At 44.2% G+C, this 19,145-nt stretch overlaps 2 protein-coding genes across 2 annotated transcripts in view; one reads left to right on the forward strand and one right to left on the reverse strand.

The window, feature by feature from the left end:
- Positions 1-16,362, reverse strand: part of ABTB2 (ankyrin repeat and BTB domain containing 2) — a 195,074-nt gene extending 178,712 nt beyond the window's left edge. Inside the window, exon 1 of the mRNA XM_077322136.1 lies at positions 14,994-16,362. Coding sequence (XP_077178251.1) covers positions 14,994-15,861 — 868 coding nt within the window. The 5' untranslated portion in view covers positions 15,862-16,362. The remainder of the gene's footprint in view (positions 1-14,993) is intronic.
- Positions 16,363-16,379: 17 nt separating this feature from the next.
- CAT (catalase) overlaps positions 16,380-19,145 on the forward strand; it is a 65,570-nt gene continuing 62,804 nt past the window's right edge. The window contains exon 1 of the mRNA XM_077322138.1: positions 16,380-16,661. Within this exon, the coding sequence (XP_077178253.1) occupies positions 16,395-16,661 (267 nt within the window). The 5' untranslated portion in view covers positions 16,380-16,394. The remainder of the gene's footprint in view (positions 16,662-19,145) is intronic.

Consider the following 19,145-nt stretch of genomic DNA (forward strand, 5'->3'; position numbering starts at 1 on the left):
ATTGGAAAAATTGCAACTCCCCCCCCTGGGGAAAAAAAACACATTTCAAAAGAGAAAAAATCCTATCCCCAATTTCTCAATATTTTCCCCAGTATTTATATGTTGGCACTACTAATTATTTAAATAATTTCTAACATGATTTATAATTCACGAAGTAATAGTTAATGAACATGTTTATGAAAATAGGTCTCACTGTTATTCCAAGGACCTGCCAATCAAGGCAAGCATGCTGCCCCTGTGTTGTTTGCCCTGGGTGAGGATTGACTGGCACTCTGCCAGGGATGAGGCACAAGGGGTGGGATCCTGTAGAAAGCTATGTATGTGGCTGTCAAGAGACGCCTATGAAAAACATGACATTTGAAAGCATGATATTCACAAGGATTTATTTAATTTAGAGAGCCAGTTTGGTGTAGTGGTTAGGCTACACGCGGATTTTTAATCTGGTGAGCTGGGCTTGATTCCGCGCTCCACCACATGCAGCCAGCTGGGGGACCTTCACAGTACTGATAAAGCTGTTCTTATTGCACAGTAGCATCAGGGCTCTCTCAGCCTCACCTACCTCACAGGAAAGGAGAGGAAAGGGAAGGCGATTGTAAGATGCTTTGAGACTCCTTCAGATAGAGGAAAGTGGCATATAAGAACCCCCTCCTCCCCACCTCAATAGATTTGTTCGATGTAACTTTGTTTATAAAACTACATTTTATCCTTGTTTGTCTGAATTACTAATCAAAGAAAGATGACAAAGAAATGTCTTTTAACAGATTTCACTCTTGAACGTACTGTAACTAACACTCCAATCACAACTCTCGTCAAACTCCAATCTATTGACCGGACAGCCTTTTGTCATATTAGCATGAGAGAGAGGTATTAGAGTGGCATAAAGACTATGAGGCTGGTTCTCCGCATTTCACTGTAGGTTTTTAGTCATTTTGTCCCTGTACATGCAGTTTACTCAGGATTGCCCAGTGCAACTTATTGGCAGAGCAGCACTTTCCATGTGCAACCTCCTATGTCTGCCCCTGCTCCTTGCAAAATCTGGTGCTGAAGATTGTGATGATAGCCCCCAGGCATGCCCTTTGCTGTGTAAGGAGGGAAAGTGGCTGCAATCCTACATTTTTATTTCTGGTTCATTATAAGCAAGACAGGTCAGGCCAAACATATGGCTTTTCTTAACTCTTTGTATGACAAAAATAGGTCAACTGGCAGGCTCTAGGTAAAGTCAGGTTTCCAGCAAGAAATCTCCAGACTGTCACAAGGGTAATGAAATTACCTGCACAAAGAGGACTGGGAAGGATGTTCTTCCTCACCCAAGCACAACTGGAACAAAGGAACAGGACCAGTGACAGATTTAATTAACTGTCCTGTATTGTTTCACCTTGATCTCTTCCTGGTCAAGTGAATCTTCTAGTAGCTTCCTTCTGTTCTTAATTACTAGCACATCAAAATCCCATTGACACTGAGTCCTCTACAACTGGATTCCCTTCCCAACCAGAATGCAGATGAAGGTCACTCCCAAAGTCTTACCAGCTCCAAAGGTACCCTTTTATCAAAGTCTTGTTCACCCATTAACAAACTTCTGTTTCTTTGACATTGCCTTCGTGTTTTGTTTTAGGGCTTCCATGCTCTGCCCCAGCTCTCAAAATACAAATTTTCTATAAAAAGAAAGCTGAGACAAGCATTCTCTATTTTCATGTTTGGCTCTGCCTTATGTGAGACCAGCTTGCTGGCCAGGCTGCTTCCTCTGGAACCCTCGCTCTCAGCACATCAGATGGTAAATATGACCCAAATTCTCCCTCTTTTACACCAAATCATCCCTTCACTTTCCTCTATATGGCTGATCTAGATTAAATTGTATGTATGTTGGTAGGGACCATTTATATTTGTTTTCAATCAAATTCCTTTTTAATTTTTAGAACTGCCTCTGTCTAAAATTTCTTGCCAGATACTTTCTTTGTGTACATAGGCCGAGTATCTCACTCATTATCACCTCTCACATTGCTTGTCTGTCTCCCAGAATTGCTAATTCCCCCATCATAAATTCAGAAGACAGGTATATTTCCAGTAGCAGTGGGACCCAAATGGACCCCCCCCAACCAAAAATAAAAGACAGATGAGCCAAGGAGCTGCGATGAATAAAGGTAAAAAAGGTAAAGGTATCCCCTGTGCAAGCATCGAGTCATGTCTGACCCTTGGGGTGACGCCCTCCAGCGTTTTCATGGCAGACTCAATACGGGGTGGTTTGCCAGTGCCTTCCCCAGTCATGACCGTTTACCCCCCAGCAAGCTGGGTACTCATTTTACCGACCTCGGAAGGATGGAAGGATGAGTCAACCTTGAGCCGGCTGCTGGGATTGGACTCCCAGCCTCATGGGCAAAGCTTTCAGACGGCTGCCTTACCACTCTGCGCCACAAGAGGCTCATGCTGCAATGAATAAGGGGAGCTAAACAAAATGTCCACTCCTTTCTCTTCCACTAGCAGATTCTCAAAAATTTCATGGGCAGGAGGACCCATGATAGTGAGTGCAGCCCACCCAAATAGTGCAGCTTTTTGTCCACCAAGACCCTCAACATCATGGCCTTCAGCTTTTCAGGGGCCAAAAGGGACTGCTGTGAGGAGGTTAACATGAGTTAAGATCTGTGCTCATCAGCACATTATTCTAGCAGTTAGTATGATACTACTCACAGTATTTACACTAAAATATAAACTGTTTATATGTATAATAGAACAAATAATGCTGATTTCTTGATGCACCAGTTACATCAAAAACTTATAGGAAACTCTGGATGCAGAAGAACAGAAAACGGTAGAAGAAGAGTTGGTTCTTATATGCCGCTTTTCTCTACCTGATGGAGGTTCAAAGTGGCTTACAGTCGCCTTCCCATTCCTCTTCCCTCAACAGACACCCTGTGAGGTGGGTGAGGCTGAGAGAGCCCTGATATCACTGCTCGGTCAGAATAGTTTTATCAGCCCAAGGTCACCCAGCTGGCTGCATGTGGGCGAGTGCAGAATTGAACCCGGCATGCCAGATAAGAATCACAGATTTGATTTACACATGGGAAAAATGAAATATAACCATGGATTTGGGGATCAAAATAGTAAAAGTGAAAAATTATAAATCAGCCCTTTGCCACACATCTCTCATCCACCCCCAGCACTAATGGGACAAATAGACAGGAGTAGTAAACTGCTGTGCCAAGTTAGATCCTCTAATGCAGAGACTATCAAATATCCTAAGATCTGTAGCACATCTGAAAACTAAGCCTCATATTCTAGGTTGTTTCTAAAAGGGAGTCAGAGTAAACTGAAATTGCATTCAATTGCAAAGTAAATGAGTCTGGATTCACTCCCAGCAGCCCCTCCGTGCTCCATTTCTCAGGTGAAAAACAAGTGTCAGTGCAGGATATACTTTGATTTTGATAAGGAAACATCTTGATCTGGTGACAGGTAATGACAGATCTCCTGCCTTCTTACCATTTTTAAATGTCTTTCATCCTATGACAGGAATTGAAAATGATACGATAGATCAAATCTGGAGGTGGGCTACCTTCATTACACCAGTGGGTTTTAAAGACTTGGATAACTTATTATTCTGAATACTGTAAACCGCAATGTCCAATGACCAAGCCTCAGTTCTAGCAGACCACAATATATCATTTCAAGGAACCAATATTATGCTCATTCTAAATTTAGTGCTCATAAAATTGTAGAAACTTGCCATTGTGTGAAGCCAGCGATTGTCTAGACAAACACTCCACCCACACATCTCTGCCAGTAAAGCCCAGCTCTGCTGCAACTGTCCTGTTATTCCTGGTATTAAACTACTCCATGACACCAGCTGTAACCAGTCATGTACATGGACAAATGTTCCTTTGGTATTAAAATGCAATCATTAAATACATCCCTCCCCCTTATTTTTTAATAATACTTTTCAACCTCAGAAGACATTTGAAGTACAAATTCAGGTGTTACTTTAGCCTGCTCATCTCTCTCAAATTTATAGCTTTACCTTGTTTTTCTTCCACGAGCTGGCAGGGCCCTGGTGTGGTGGTCAATAAATGCAAATATAAACATACAAATAAAACTATTTTAACACTGCACCAGAATCAACAACCAAGCCTTAGCTGAAAATGTCATAGAATCATAGAATCGGAAGGGGCCATACAGGCCATCTAGTCCAACCCCCTGCTCAATGCAGGATCAGCCCAAAGCATCCTAAAGCATCCAAGAAAAATGTGTATCCAACCTTTGCTTGAAGACTGCCAGTGAGGGGGAGCTCACCACCTCCTTAGGCAGCTTATTCCACTGCTGAACTACTCTGACTGTGAAAATTTTTTTCCTGATATCTAGCCTATATCGTTGTACTTGAAGTTTAAACCCATAACTGCGTGTCCTCTCCTCTGCAGCCAATGGGAATAGCATCCTGCCCTCCTCCAAATGACAACCTTTCAAATACTTAAAGAGGGCTATCATGTCCCCTTTCAACCTCCTTTTCTCCAGGCTGAACATTCCCAAGTCCTTCAAACCTATCTTCATGGGGCTTGGTCCCTTGGCCTCAGATCATCCTCGTCGCTCTCCTCTGTACCCTTTCAATTTTATCTACGTCCTTCTTGAAGTGAGGCATCCAGAACTGCACACAGTACTCCAAGTGTGGTCTGACCAGTGCTGTATGCAATGGGACTATGTGATTTTGACGTGATGCCTCTGTTGATACAGCCCATTGTCATTGAAATGAAGTAGAAAAGTGATAAATACAGAATATATCTTTGAATCATTCACATTTGTTTCCCAGACCAGATTTGCACTTGGAAATAGATATTTATTTCAATTTGCTAATATTTTACAGAACTAATACACATTACCTTCATTCCACTAATCAAAGTACAGAATACTGTCACAGTTGCTGGATGGGGCGTTAGGTAAAACTCCACAGGTCCAAAGGAGCATTTCCCATGATCCCATCTTTCCTCCATAGAGCTCAGGGCACCATACATAGTTCTCCCCTACTCTGTGGATCATGGACAAGCCAATAAAAGTAGGAGGGGGATCCTGTTGTGTTACCTGCACTCATTAGGGAATACAAAATGCAGTGGGGGATATTATCTGAGAATTTTTGAGTAGGGAGAAATGATATTAATGGCAAACCACAATTTCATGATTACCAGATTAAGAGACGGTTTGAACAGCTACCACAAATAAGTGGGTAACATTCTAGAATACCACACAATATTTTTTAGCACACTGCCATATGGTAAATATTATATCTAAAGCTAGACTGTAATCATAATGACTACAAGAGAGAGAAGTTTCATTAGAGCACCTAACCTGGCTAGACTTGGGTCGGGAATCTTCCCATCTGTTTAAAGCAGTCCACAGGTTGACCTGCTAACCTCATGTAGCAGATACATACTGATGCACAACAATTGCTTGTAGAAAAAATGATAACTCTTGTCTTTGTTGATATGCAAGAGAATATTGACAAAGACAGAGTCATTATTTTTTCTACATGCAGTTGTTGTGCACTTGTTGATTGCTGAATGTGAGAATGTTTTGTGAAGATGTGTTATGTTCTATCAATTAGATCACATTGCACATCATATTTATTTAGGGTGTGCTTAGCCTCCAAAACAAGACTGAAGGTGAGCACGGTAAAATAAATACAATTAAGGATCTATGAAAATTAACAAAAGTTATGTAGTTAAAAATTCAGTGGCAAATCAAACACCTGCCTGAATAATTCCACCTTCCACAGCTTGCAGAGTCTTGACAAAGTGGAAGCGTTTCTAACAGCTTCAGAAAGACTGTTCCATAAATTAAAGGCAGTCATTGAAAAAGCTCTAGTTCAAGCAGTGATTGTCCTAACTACTCTGGAGGAGGAGGAGGAGGAGGAGGAAGAACTATTTTTCTTCATATGCCACTTGTTTCTACCAGAAAGAGTCTCAAAGTGGCTTACAATCGCCTTCCCTTTCCTCTCCCCACAAGAAACACCCTGTGATATAGGTGAGGCTGAGACAGCCCTGATATTACAACTCAGAACAGCTTTATCAGTGCTGTGGTGAGCCCAAGGTCACCCAGCTGGCTGCATGTGGAGAAGGCGCAGGGAATCAAACCCGGCTCGTGGGATTAGAAGCCACCAAGGTGTTGGTCAGAGGAATGGAGCTGTCACATTGGGTAGATATAAGAGAGGACATCCTATATGCTGCAGGTTTGCAGTTTTCAGGACTTTAAAGGTAGCAAACAGCACTTTGAAATGAACTCCAAAATCGGCAACTAGTGCAGAGGTTTAAAAACAGACGTAACAGGCTGCTACATTTCGCACTAGCTGAATTTTCTAAATTATTTTCATGGAAAGCCTTGTATAGACAGTGTTGCGATAGTCTACTTCCAGGTTACTAGCCCATGAAACTTCATGGCAAAATTCCTTGGGTTCAATCAGGATGACTCCTTCCCAACTAGATACAACTGATAAACACAGTTCTTGCTACCCACAATCATTTTTTCAATAGAAAAACAGGTTCTAAAACTACCACCAACTGAAGTCTGATAATGACTTATTTACCCCATCAAGGATAAGCAGCACAAACCACAACAAAGCCCTAGTTTTTCCAATCAGCACACCTCTGTTGTACTCTGGACTAAAGTTCAGCCTGACCCCACTTAGTAATTTGTCAACAGACGACAAGCATTATCATGTCACAGTTAAGTTGTGGCCACACATGTGTAAATAAGTCATAGCTTATTCACAGATTGATTGCTACTGGGTTGCCGAGGGTTAACGGATGTCCTCTTTTTAGAGGTGTCTGTCATCTTTTGGGCTCATTTTTAAAAAACTGATGAAAATGTCCTCCTTTTGGATTGGAAGGTTAGAAATATTACTAGTTAATAGCAAGTCTTACAGCTGAAACAAGAGGGTATTTTAAATGAGATTTTTCATAGTGATCGCTTGTTTGAAGTCATTAGGAAATATGTCCTCTTTTTTGTCTTTTAAAATATGATAACCCTATCCCACTGGGCACTTGGTTGTTTGCATACAGAGCTACTCATGAAATCAGAATTGATGGCAGTCATGCAAGGAACAGTGCTCAGTCTCTGACATACGGCCCTAAAGGCATGGCCCTTCATAAAAAACAGCAACGCATAGTCAAGCAGGTTTACATGATAATATATTGGGCCAGGAGCCTCCACCCCCACCCCCCCAGTGTTTGATGGTTGGTTCTGTAACACAGTGATGTTGCTATTTAGACAACTGCAATGCCCATAACTACTGAATGAGCTTCCACCTTGCTAGTTTACTGATTACATTTGAGGCTATTTCAGCATGTATATATTCTCCCACAGAATGCAGTAGTGACTATAATAGCACATTAAAATTAATGAGTCACTTCATTCAGTCCAGTTTATCAGAAAGCTGTTTGAATACATAACATGTATTAAAAGGTAATTTCTCAGTTATATGCAAGACTCTCAGAAGAGAATTAGAACTGCAGACTTATAATAAAGCATAAACTGATTTCCTAATGTTGATATTAAAATTTAAAAATCAATTAAAATAATAATTGCACGTTCCTACAGATGTGATGAAAATACATTATGGCTGTTATTCTGTGTTTAACTTGCAAATATGGAAAGGGAAACAAATATAAATAGGCATGTCATTAATCAAATGTACCTTTGGAGTTTCCAAGAGGTGTGAATCTTGGGGCTTTTGTATATAATGTGTATTAAACACATCAGCTACATTCCTGCTTTGAATGGATTCAATAAAAGAAGAATATTAAACTGAGGTTAAATGAGCCCATGTTTTCAAGCAATAGCCTTCAACCTCTTCAGGCTGGGAATTCATCTAGCTTAGGACCTACATGTTGAGTCCTGCAACTTCTGTTGGAACCCTCTCTATTTTTTTTACAGAAGCTGCATTCAGATATCACAACAAATATATCCATGATGGGTGTAAATATGGTTTATTCCTATGCTCCTGTCTCCTTCTGAGTTTGTGACTGAAGACTGCGTTATCTAGGAAAAGTCACTCAATACCAGTTTGCTGTTGATGTGGGTATTTGGATCAACTGGAGTCTGTTTTTCTCAAAAACTGGGATTCAACCATGGTTGAGAATCTGGTTTGTGGTGAGAGAAAACATTCTCCAGTAGGTTTAGTGGCTTATATTGGAACATCACAGTAAATGGGAGATCAATATAACCATAAATCCAGGAAGCTCTTAATGTATGAGAACAGAAGAGAGGAGGGTAAGTGTGCTGGACTAAGCAGGGGGTGGGGGTGAATTGGGGACATGGGGTGTATGCTCTCAGTGATATTGCTATTTCACCTCTGGGAAAACCACCAATATGACATATTATTTTCTTGTATCCAGGTGAGATCTGGGAATCCCCTGGTTTTAATCATCTCCAGGTGACAGAGATCAGTACCCCTGCAGAAAATGGCTGCTTTGGAAGGTGGATTCCATAGCATTATATTCCACAGAGGTCCCACTCCACCCCAAATACCACCCACTCCTGTCTCTACCCCCAAAGTCTCCAGGTACTCCCCAACCCAGATTCTAGAAGAGCAGCATGTACAATTTATAGATAAATAAATGCTGAAAAAAGTAAAATTGGAACAGACATTAAGTATGCATCCATGTCAGAAGAACAGAAATTAATGTTGTTAGCCAGTACTGAATTATATTGACATAAACTCTGCACAGAGCACAATTGTGGTGCCAAGCTCTCTTTTGACTTCCTGTTCAAATTCATTTTGAACATATGTATAGAGTTTATGCAGGCACATATATATTCACAGGCTCTGTCCACATAATTGGGAGCCCTCTCATGCAGACCCAGGCCTGTGTACATACATACGCTTGAGTTTCTGTTTGCTCTATTCATATGTTTTAATGAGTCTGCATAGATTGCCAACTGCAGTCCCACTTCCCACCATGAATCTTCATGCTGCTCAGTTAGACCATCTGAAAAGGGATATTGTTGGTGCTTCAAAGTCATTAGAAGGCCCAATAACAGTATGCCTGCTATAAATCTGCTCGTTGTCTAGACACTTAATTCTGAAAGAAAACTCTACATACCCTTTTATCTTCTTTGTCTCTTTTGAGTTCATAAAACAGTATTTGTCTGGCAAACAAGGTAACATTTTATGAAACATCTCAATCCGCCAAGTTTGCAAGATCTATATCAGACCCATAAAGTATTATGTAATGTACAAAGCTCTCACTCCCCCCCACAACTTCAAATTCTACAGCCAGCCTCTAAAAGGTATGTTTCCTAGTGAAAAAGAGTTTTGAAGTCTAATAGTGTAGTGGTGACGTGTGAAATTGTACAGATGCAAGTTGAGCATGTGTGAGCTGGCAAGCACCCAGAAAGGCAGTACATGTCTCTAAGGCAGCATCTACCTTCCCAAGGCAAAGAGGCTGCAGCGACAGCCCACCAAGCTGACCAGCAGCCTTTCCAAACCCAATTCTGTAATGCAGTGGTACTTACTCCATGTTTGCAGAGAGGCTTATAAACGGTTGCCATGACTATTAAGTCATGCAATATGACTACTAAGACAGATCAAGATGGGTAGCTATGTTTGTCTACAGCAGCAGAAAAGAGCAAGATTCCAGGAGTACCTTAAAGGTTAACTAAATCTGTGGCAGGGCTTGAGCTTTCATGAATCTTTAAGGTGCTAGTGGGCTCTTGTTCAACTCATATGGAGAACCAGGGGTTGGGTGGATTCGTAACAGTAATGGTGTTGGGCTTGGGAGCAATGGATTAGGTTGACCTCAACCAAATGCCTGGTGGAGGAGCTCCCTTTTGCAGGCCCTGCAGAAGCATTCAGGTTCCGTCAGGGCCCTGATCTCCTCTGGGAGCTCGTTCCACCAGGTGGGGGCCAGAATGGAGAAAAGCTCTGGCCCTGGTTGAGGTCAAGCAGGCTTCCTTGGGACCACGGACCACCAGGCGGTTGGAGGTGGTAGAGTGCAAGGCTCTTTGAGGGGTGCAGGTGGAGAGGCGATCCTTTGATGTGGTCTAACGAAATCAATTCTGCATAGCACCTTTTGTACTCCATCTTAAGGCAGCTCCCAGTTACAGATTTGGGAGTGTTTCCCTCTCAAGCCCTGCAACTCCCCCCTTCTTTTTAAAAATGGTTTTTAATTCTTTCAAGAGTATCACCTTTGAAGATGCTTGTTGGCAATAACCACCACTAAACATCTAATGATGAATCATGATGGTGCCTATATGATAGGCTAATAGGGAGAAAGTATTCTGATTAACCTTTACGTAATGAAGATATCCTGGCTCAAAGTAAATATCATTTTTATAAATCAATTGATTTTTTCGTCACCTACACGTTTCTATATTACCTCTCCTTCACTGACTTAAATTTAGGTTATCAAAATACAAATCAATCCTTAAGATTGTTAAAACTCTATAACTGCTCGCACACTGATTAGTGTCTATTCAGCAAAGAATTTTGATGAGATCTTCATTCAAAAGATGCTAATTTTTGTGAGATGCCATAGTTCAGTGGCTGAGCATGTCTGCATAAGGTCCCAGGCTCAATTCCTGGCATCTCCTGTTAAAGAATCTTTGGCGTTCAGCTATTAGGAAAGTCTAAAACTCTGAGCCATGGCCAATCAAAGTAGACAATATTTGGCAAGAAAGAGCAGTAGTCTGATTTAGGAAGCCACATTATGTCAATTATACTTCCCTTTAGCTCTCTGGGGCATATAATACAGTTTTTTATTTGAACTATTATAAACATACAAACACACACTGTGTTGTCTTACAACGTATTTGAGCAGAGTCAAACACTACTACAAGAAAGAGAATAAGGGTACAATTTTTAATTGCAGTTTCTCTTATATAATGTTTTAATGATTAATGATTTAAATACATATTTAACAGCAAGGAACGCAGTGTTTTCAAACTTTGCATTACACCCTACAACCTCCTCCCCCTTCTTCTGTGAATACCCCCATAAGGTTCCCTAGAATGGGGGTGAGCTTTGCCTTTAGGAATCTCATGCTGGGGTCCATGATGTCAGTTTATAAGGGGCTACTGGATGGCTATTCTCTTAAAGAGGGATGTCATGTAGTGCCCTTGGAGCTTTCAGGTAGTTCACCTCTTTTGACCAGTTGGAGATAGCTGCAACAGACTGACATGGCTTCATCTCTTACTCACTCATGCACTCTGCTGTCTAAAGCTCACACAGGGAACAGGCTGGTGGATGGTCAGAGGGGGAGATGCATTTGCTTTTTGAAAGTGGGGTAGGTCTCTGAGACTCATACTCCCACACAATTAAGGGGGGAAGCCCCTCCCCACACACACACCCCTTCTTTCAGTTCAGAGTCCCCCACAGGTGATTTTTAAAAAATTCAGGTACAGAGCTCTCACATTGGGTGTAGGTTGGCCATAGCAGTGCCAAATGGTAGTAATATCACATAAATATTTTACAATGTCATCATGTGCCAGTAATGAATGGATATCAGTACCAAAAGAGGGAAATAAAAATATGTTTATTCAATATCCTGAACAATCTAGAATATGTATATTAAATTGAACAGACATCCAGAGTCAATCCAATATAGTAAATCCATTAGGAGTGAGGCTATAGTGCTTCCTAGTGCTTTTCATTCCAGGTACCCCCCCTCCTCCATTCAAGTACCACAAGATCATTTATCTTCCAAAGTACAAGTGAATGGTCATTCACTAGGTCTTGCAGCCCAACCAATCTATTCGTTAACACAACAAACACACTCCTGGAACTAAATTAAATGCACATGTAGGCAAAGGCAAGGAGAATTTAAAACTAGATTAATACCGTGTCATTAAGGCTGTAACCCTAAGAACACTTTCTTGGCAGTAAATGCCACTGAATAAAATGGGATGAGTCAGAATCAGACCTGCTTAGGACTGCTCCAAATACTCCAAATACATATACCAATTTGCCCCATGACAAATCACTGCTTTGCATACAACTCTCAAATGCAACATAATATTTTGATTACTTATAACCATTCTTGTACCTGTCTATTTTTCACGTAACATGAACCTTTGATCTTCAGGAAAGAGCATCTTTCCTCTAGGGGCCTTCCTTTTGTCATGTCAGAAGACACACCCTCACCCCACCCCTTGACATAAAAGGTAGATGGCAAGTAAATATCTCAGCCATCACAGCTGGAGAATATAAGTCCAGCTAATAAGTATAGTTGGAAGGCTGATCTGGGGAAAAGCTTCTGAATCTACAATAGCTGGTGAATATTGACCTCCAAAACAATATGGACTATGGCTTCTTCGTGGCTATCTTAACATATAGCAGCCATAGGAAGAAAGCCTGGCTACTTCCCAGTTCCAGCCTCATCGGCTTGCAGTTATGCCCAAGTCTGTGCCATGTACTGAATTCAGTCCAAATTTTGGTGTGCCACTAAATTTCTGTCATTATGCCAAAATGTGGATCTATGAAGAATCAGGGTGTGACAACACACTGGATGAGCCTGTCCATGGGCTGAACCTCTTCCCACGGCCACCATAGGCTGAGAAAGCTGTGACGACAAGCCCTTAGCAAGATGAATTAAATAACCACGTCCTTCTGCTGACTAGTTTTCTCTTCCCACAAATGCACAGAATAAACAGCAGGGACATAAAATTGACAACGCAGTTTTAAAAAATCAAACAAGGGTAGAAAATCCAAAGGGAAACTAAACTCTTTAAAGCAGCCTTTCTCAACTTTCTTCAGCCTTTTAGAAACCCCAGATGTGGTTGGGAAGAATAGCTCTGTACATGCCCATCTGGGGCTGCTCCTCTCCAAATCCATCACTGGCCATTTTGGGAGGGGGTGGGTGGGTCAACATGACCATATATGGTTATATAACCCAATAAATATTTAATAAATTTGAAAAATATATTTAAGAATTAACTCTCATCCATTCAGGAAACCCTTCCAGGGCTGTCAAGAAACCTGAGGGTTTCCCGAAACCCTGGTTGAGAAATCCCGCTATAGAGCCTTGTGAAGGCAGGCAATGGCAAACTGCTGCGGTTTCCTCTTCCAGATCTTTATATTGCTGGAATAGCCTCTTGGTGGACATGTGCAGTTGAGAACACATCTCCAATAGAAATCTGGTTCAAGAATGCAGGATTGATAGATATCATCTAAGCCATCATAATTCACTCAACAATTACACTTGAAGTGACAACACCAAATTTTCCCAGCCGTTTAGAGAAAAAACTACATAATTTAAGTGTTACTTTATATACCCTCAACCTTTATTCAGGATGTAAATACTTCTTTACTTCACAAGTGATTAAAGCGTGGAATTCACTGCCAGAACATATAGTAATAGCCACAGGTGTGGATAGCTTTAAAAGGGGCTTAGAAAAATTCATGTAAGATAGGTCTCTCAGTGGCTATTAGCCATGGTGACTAAAGGGAGCCTCCACATTCAAAGGCAGTAAACCTCTAAATACTGGTGCCAGGAGGTTAAGGCCTCAGCCTCTTTGCCCTGTTGGACCTCCAGAGGAACTGGTTGGTCAGTGTGGATGCTGGACCAGAGAGGCCACTGGTCTGATCTAGCAGGGCTTTTCCTACATTCTTAATCTTTTTGGTACCTTTTATTGGTACCTTTTGAATTCTGACACAGGATGATTGGTGCAACCACAAAATGACTGCCACAGGAGGTGCAACTAAGGATGCCGAAGTCAGGGGAGAAGAGAGGCAACTGAAAATATGCTGGGGAAGAGGGGTAAGAGATAAGCCATGGTGCCCACAGACTCCACATTGGGGACCCCTGCTTGAGGCATTGCCTTGATCCAGCCAAGATCTCTGCATAAAGAAAACCAGGTGTCATATGGAATGGTTCCAGTCTCCCTGGCACATCAGTTCCCTACATTCAGGGGATTTCTGGGGTGTCAGTTTAGAGGAGCATTTCATTCTGATCCCACACCTTCACTGTGAAGCAGTTATCATCTACAAATAGGTTTACCACATCAGCTGTTCCTGAGAACAAGGTCAGTGAAACAAATGAGGCATTCGTCATCATGACAAGCTTACATCCCATTGTTTTCCATGGCACTTAGTAATACGTAGCTGAATCAGAGTTTTTGTTTTGCTGTAACAAATGAGCAACACTTGTAGTTTCATCAAACAACTGAAAAGAGATAGTGCCTCCTTGAAAACATCCAGGCCCTTACTTAACTACCTAATCAGCAGTTATCAAACAACACAGATTAGTATCCTAATAGGACGTCATCCTAATTACACAAATGCTTTCTTCACCTATTTGGAGAGTTTAAGAGGATTTGTTGTGTTTTGCACGTACACCTCACATAGTATCACCAGCTAGCACTAACTTCCACAGTTCAAAGAATGGTTCTTCAGAACAGTTTTCTGACAGGGGCAAAGTCTCCCAAAGCAGCTTGTAATATACTAATTAGATAAACGGGGGGGATACCACTGCTCACTCACCTAAAGCATTTCATTGGATTCCAAGCTGCTAGTAAACTGGCTATTTCCTAGGGCCCCAAATGGTTGGTGCCACAGAGATTGTTCCACAGAACTCTCAGGACCATGAATTGTGTGACTGTGTAAGTCACTGCTATTGAACCTATTTCTGAATACACCTGCATTGGGGCAAGTTGCATCTTAAGGGGGAGGGGGGTAGTGATTTTCCTGAAGAAAAACCAGTTTGAAAGGCATCTCTTGTCCAGAGTGCAGCAAGTCCATTCATCTACAAGCCAGCACCTTTCAGAGGGCTTAGGCATGAGTAACATTACAGTGTCTGCCCCCCCCCCAGACTGTTGAGGGGGCTTACGATTAAATATTAAAATATTAAAACTACAAGTCACCAACCAGGAAAAAAAAACGAACAATGAACATGGAGGCACTTTGTCAAGTAGAGACCAGCAAGCCAGTCAGCAGAGTCACCGGCCCCCCAGATGCGAGGTGCAGAGGACCCCCCTCCCCAATTCCCGGGCTGGAAGCATCCCCCCGCAGGCGAGCTCGCCCTTACCATTCGCGTTCTTCCCGCAGATGAGGTGCTCGTAGGGCTGCAGTACTCCCCAGAGCTCCGCGTCGTTGTTGATGACCATCTCGAGGACGTCGGCGGAGATCTCCCGCCCTCCCCCGCCGCCGTCGGGGCTCTGACTCGCCAGCACGCGGGCCCCGATCTCCTCCACCAGGTTCTCCATGCAGGCCGTCAGCGAAATGGCCGCGTACTCGTGGATCCGGACGGAGATCCTTGTGTCCACCATCCACCTGAAAAACCTCCCCACGGGGAAGGTGAGGCCGCAGCGGGCCGACTTGCCTTTCCTCAGGCCGTCGCCGGCGCTCATGCTGTAGAGCGAGAGGGCCTTGACGGTGGCCAGGACGCAGCTTTCCGACAGCGCCCAGCTCTGGATCAGCTTGATGGCACTCTGGATCTCGAAGCGCGTGCATTTGGAGTGCATCACGCTCAGGCGCTGCGCCTCCCTGGAAATCCGAATCAACGGCCGCCGGAGCAACACTGACAGCCTCCGCACGGCGTCCGGGCTGAAGTTTCTCTGGCTGCCCCCTTTCCCCTTCCGGAGAATCCTCCCGATGTCTTCCTCGGCCCAAGGAAACTCCTCGAGGTCCGGCAGTTTGGCGCATTTGGCGAAGATGTCCGCGACTTCAGGGTCCTCGGGCAGGACAGTGTTCACCGTATCCCAGCTGTTATTGCGACTGTTCATGGAGCCCGAGTAGTACCACCAGTTGCCTCTGGGCTGGGAGGACGCGAAGGCTTGAGAGTTGGACTTGGACGACGAGAGGCTAAGGGACCGGCAGGAGTCCCCTGCCCCATACCCGGAGTCCAAGGTGAGGTCTTCCAGGGTCTTCAGAGTCGAGCTGTATATCCCAGCCATAGGAAAGCGCGGCGACCCCCCTCCGCGCGAAGGCGATCTGGCCGGGGCCACGGAAGCCAGAGCGAGCAGCGGGCGAAACCAGCCGGTCCACCAGCGACCTACAGCCCAGCGCGGAAGGCCACGGTGAGCTTCCTTCGCTCGCAAGGCGCCTGCAGGTTCTGCCGGGTGCCAGCTGCCTCCATTCCACAGTCAGGGTGAGATCATTTAATTTCCTCCTGGAGCAAGGATGGAAAGAAGGCGCTGGGGCCAGGAGAAGGAGCGGAGCGGGGGACCTGCCGGAGAGTTCTTTCTTCTCCCAGGCAGGCAGGCAGGCAGCGCTGTGCCCCCCAGGAGTCGGCGGAGCCGGGCAGCCGAGAGCGGACGCAGGCCAGTGAGGATGCGGAGGAAGCCGCGGACCCAGCCAGGAGGCACGCAGGGAGACCGGGAGCTGGCTCCGGCAGCGACTGCGCGCCGGCGATTCCCTCCAGGCACTTGCCGAAGCTTTGAGCGAACTTCGCCTCGGCTGCTCGACGGGCAGCCCGACCGCAGGCGGCATGCAAATGACCTGCTGGCAAACGCGCCAATCGGGACGAGGGGCTGGACCTGCCGCTGAAACGCGAGCTCGGCGGCCTCCGTGTGTGTGTGTGGGAGGGGGTGGCGTTGACGCGGCTGGGAGGCGGAGCGAGGAAGCCGTCGGAGGGCGGGACGAGAACCAGCGGCCTGAAGAAGAGGCGAAGGAGACGGGAGAAGGAGCCCTTGCGTCTGGAGACTGGCAGAAGCGGCGCAGTGCAGCCATCATGTCCCACTTGCCCGTTGGGAAGGTAATGGGACGGCTTGCTAGTTCGAGCGCTCAGCAGGCTTGGTCTGAGCCCCGGTGCGGCGTCTGTGGCGTTGGTCTTACAGGCTGGGCCTTCCACTTGCATTCGTCGGGAGGGGAGGGGGGCTCCTTGAAGGGTGCGTCTTTAGCGTTCCAGCGCTGCTCGGTTTCCTGGGAGAGGGGTGTGTGCAGCACTGACTCTGTTGGGCTTTGCTTCGGTGTGGAATCGGGCAGCGTGTCTTTCCCCCTCAGGTGCAGCTTTGTGTTGCTTGGTTCGCGTACCTGTATCTTCGATTGCAGCGGTTGCTCTCGCCGGAATGTATATTTGCCCCTTCATAAGTTCTGTTCTACGGGAATCACGTCCAGCCTGTGTGAACTTTAATTTGGCTGAGGCTGTTTTCTCACGCGAGTGTTTTAATGCTTCTGAAGGTACATTCCTGCCAATGCAAATTTTACAAGTTGGTCTGTGGGAAAAGCCTCGGGTGAAAAAAAAAGGGGGGGGACCTCCTACGTGGGTGCTTCATGGTTTACAATGAATCGCTCACAAATACTGCAGCTGTGTAGACCAGTCGGCAGAAGGCAGCCACTCGGATATGTGAGAAGTAATGGGGGCGGGATTTTGTATAACTCATTGTGTGAAGATCAAGACTAGTTTTGCAGAGCCTCCAGGGAAGGGTGGGGTACAAAGCATAAATAAATGACTAAAATTAGGTACTAAAAGTAAAGATACCACCAGGCTTGGATAGGTTGGGAGAAAATGGACAGATGTGAACAAGATGCAATTTAATAGAGATAAATGTAAGGCTTTGCATCTGAATAGTAAAATGCTATGTGTGCATAATGAAGGGATACTTTGTGAATGGGACCTTGGGGCATTTGGAAATTTGCTTTTTTCTGGTTTCTTTTAGAGGATAGGCTAGGAACTTTCAGAAATGAAACATGAATTTAACGAGATTTTTACTGTTGCTCGTAAAACTGTTTTGGCCACCATACATTTTAAAACATATTTCTCCCCAAAAAGTATATCACCCTGAGATGCCAAGTGAGGGGTAGTATAAAAATCAAACAAATAGACACTACCTCATAAGCAATTATTTTCAAACTGAAATGCGTTCTTAAAGTCCTTGTGCAAAAGTCTGTAATAGTGAGGCTGTTCCTGAATTAGTAAACAATACTATTTTGGTTGAAGAAAATAATAGCACCTGATGTGACAATGACTGAGTGAGGTGCATAAACACTGATGGCAAAATGTCCCTTCTGGGCAAGCAAGGAACAAGGGTTTTTTGTCTCAAGAAGCTATAGTCTTATCCAGAGCAAAATGCTCTTGACATTCGGTCTCAATCCCTTCCCCACCTTCAGTATTTGACACTGAAGCAAATGGCTGAATGAATATTTCCAGTAATGCTAAGACCCATAGGTCTTTGACATTTTCAGGTAGGTAGCCATGTTGGTCTGCTGTAGAAGAGCTAGATTCTAGTCTGGGAGTACCTTAAAGATCAGCATGGTTTTCAGCGCAGAAACTTTCTCAGAGGAATTTCTCAGACCACTTTAGTTTTAATTGGATATTTTTAATGTAGTGGTTTTAATGGTTTAACTATTTACTTGAACTGGATTTTATGATGTTAACCTCCCCAAGTCTGCTAACAGAGAGGGATGATCTACAAATCAGTTAAGTCAATGGTCCCCCCAACCTTTTTATCACTGGGGACCAGTCAATGCTTGACAAATTTACTGAGCCCCGGGGGGGGGGTAGTCTTTTTCCAAGGAACGTGGCCACCATCCGAGCCCCTGCTCCACTTGCTTTCCCTCCAGTACCCCTGACTTCCCACCACCCGCTGGGGGGTGCTTCCAGCAGCAGCTGTGCAGTGCCACACCAAAGGGAAGCCCCAGCCATGGCGGTCACCAGAGAGCACCAAAGGTGAGCTGGCGGCAGAGTGGCTGGGCAGCCCCCGAGGACGAGGAGGATCCGAGGACCGGTACAGACTGATCTACGGAGCGGTACCGGTCTCCGGACCGGGGGTTGGGGACCACTGAGTTAAGTCATAATCAAATCAGTCAAATAAATAAAATAGATGCAAGTCCAATAGTACCTTGAAGATCAAGATTACCAGGATTTTAGGCTTTTGAGAGTTAAAGCTCCCTTTGTCAAGGACTTTGACTGTTATAAGCTTATTCCTTGGAAATCTTGGTTTTTAAGGTGTTTCTGCATGTAAATCTAGCTCCATTGAGTTTCAGTGTAATCCTAAACAGATGTGAACCCTACTTAAGCCTATTGACTTCAAAGGAGTTAAAAGTGGTAACTTGGGGTAGCAATGTACAGTAATAACTTGAAAATGTAAATCATATTGAAATCAATGGAATTTACTTCAGCATGAATATGCATTGGATCAAGCTCATAGTCACTGCCATTTTTAGCTCATTTGATGAGCCTGAAGGAGGCCTTTGAATCAGATGGTATAAAGGAGCGGTCCCCAACCCCTGGGCTGGA

Source organism: Paroedura picta, chromosome 2, assembly GCF_049243985.1.
Source record: "Paroedura picta isolate Pp20150507F chromosome 2, Ppicta_v3.0, whole genome shotgun sequence".
In the NCBI taxonomy this organism is placed as follows: Eukaryota; Metazoa; Chordata; class Lepidosauria; order Squamata; family Gekkonidae; genus Paroedura; species Paroedura picta.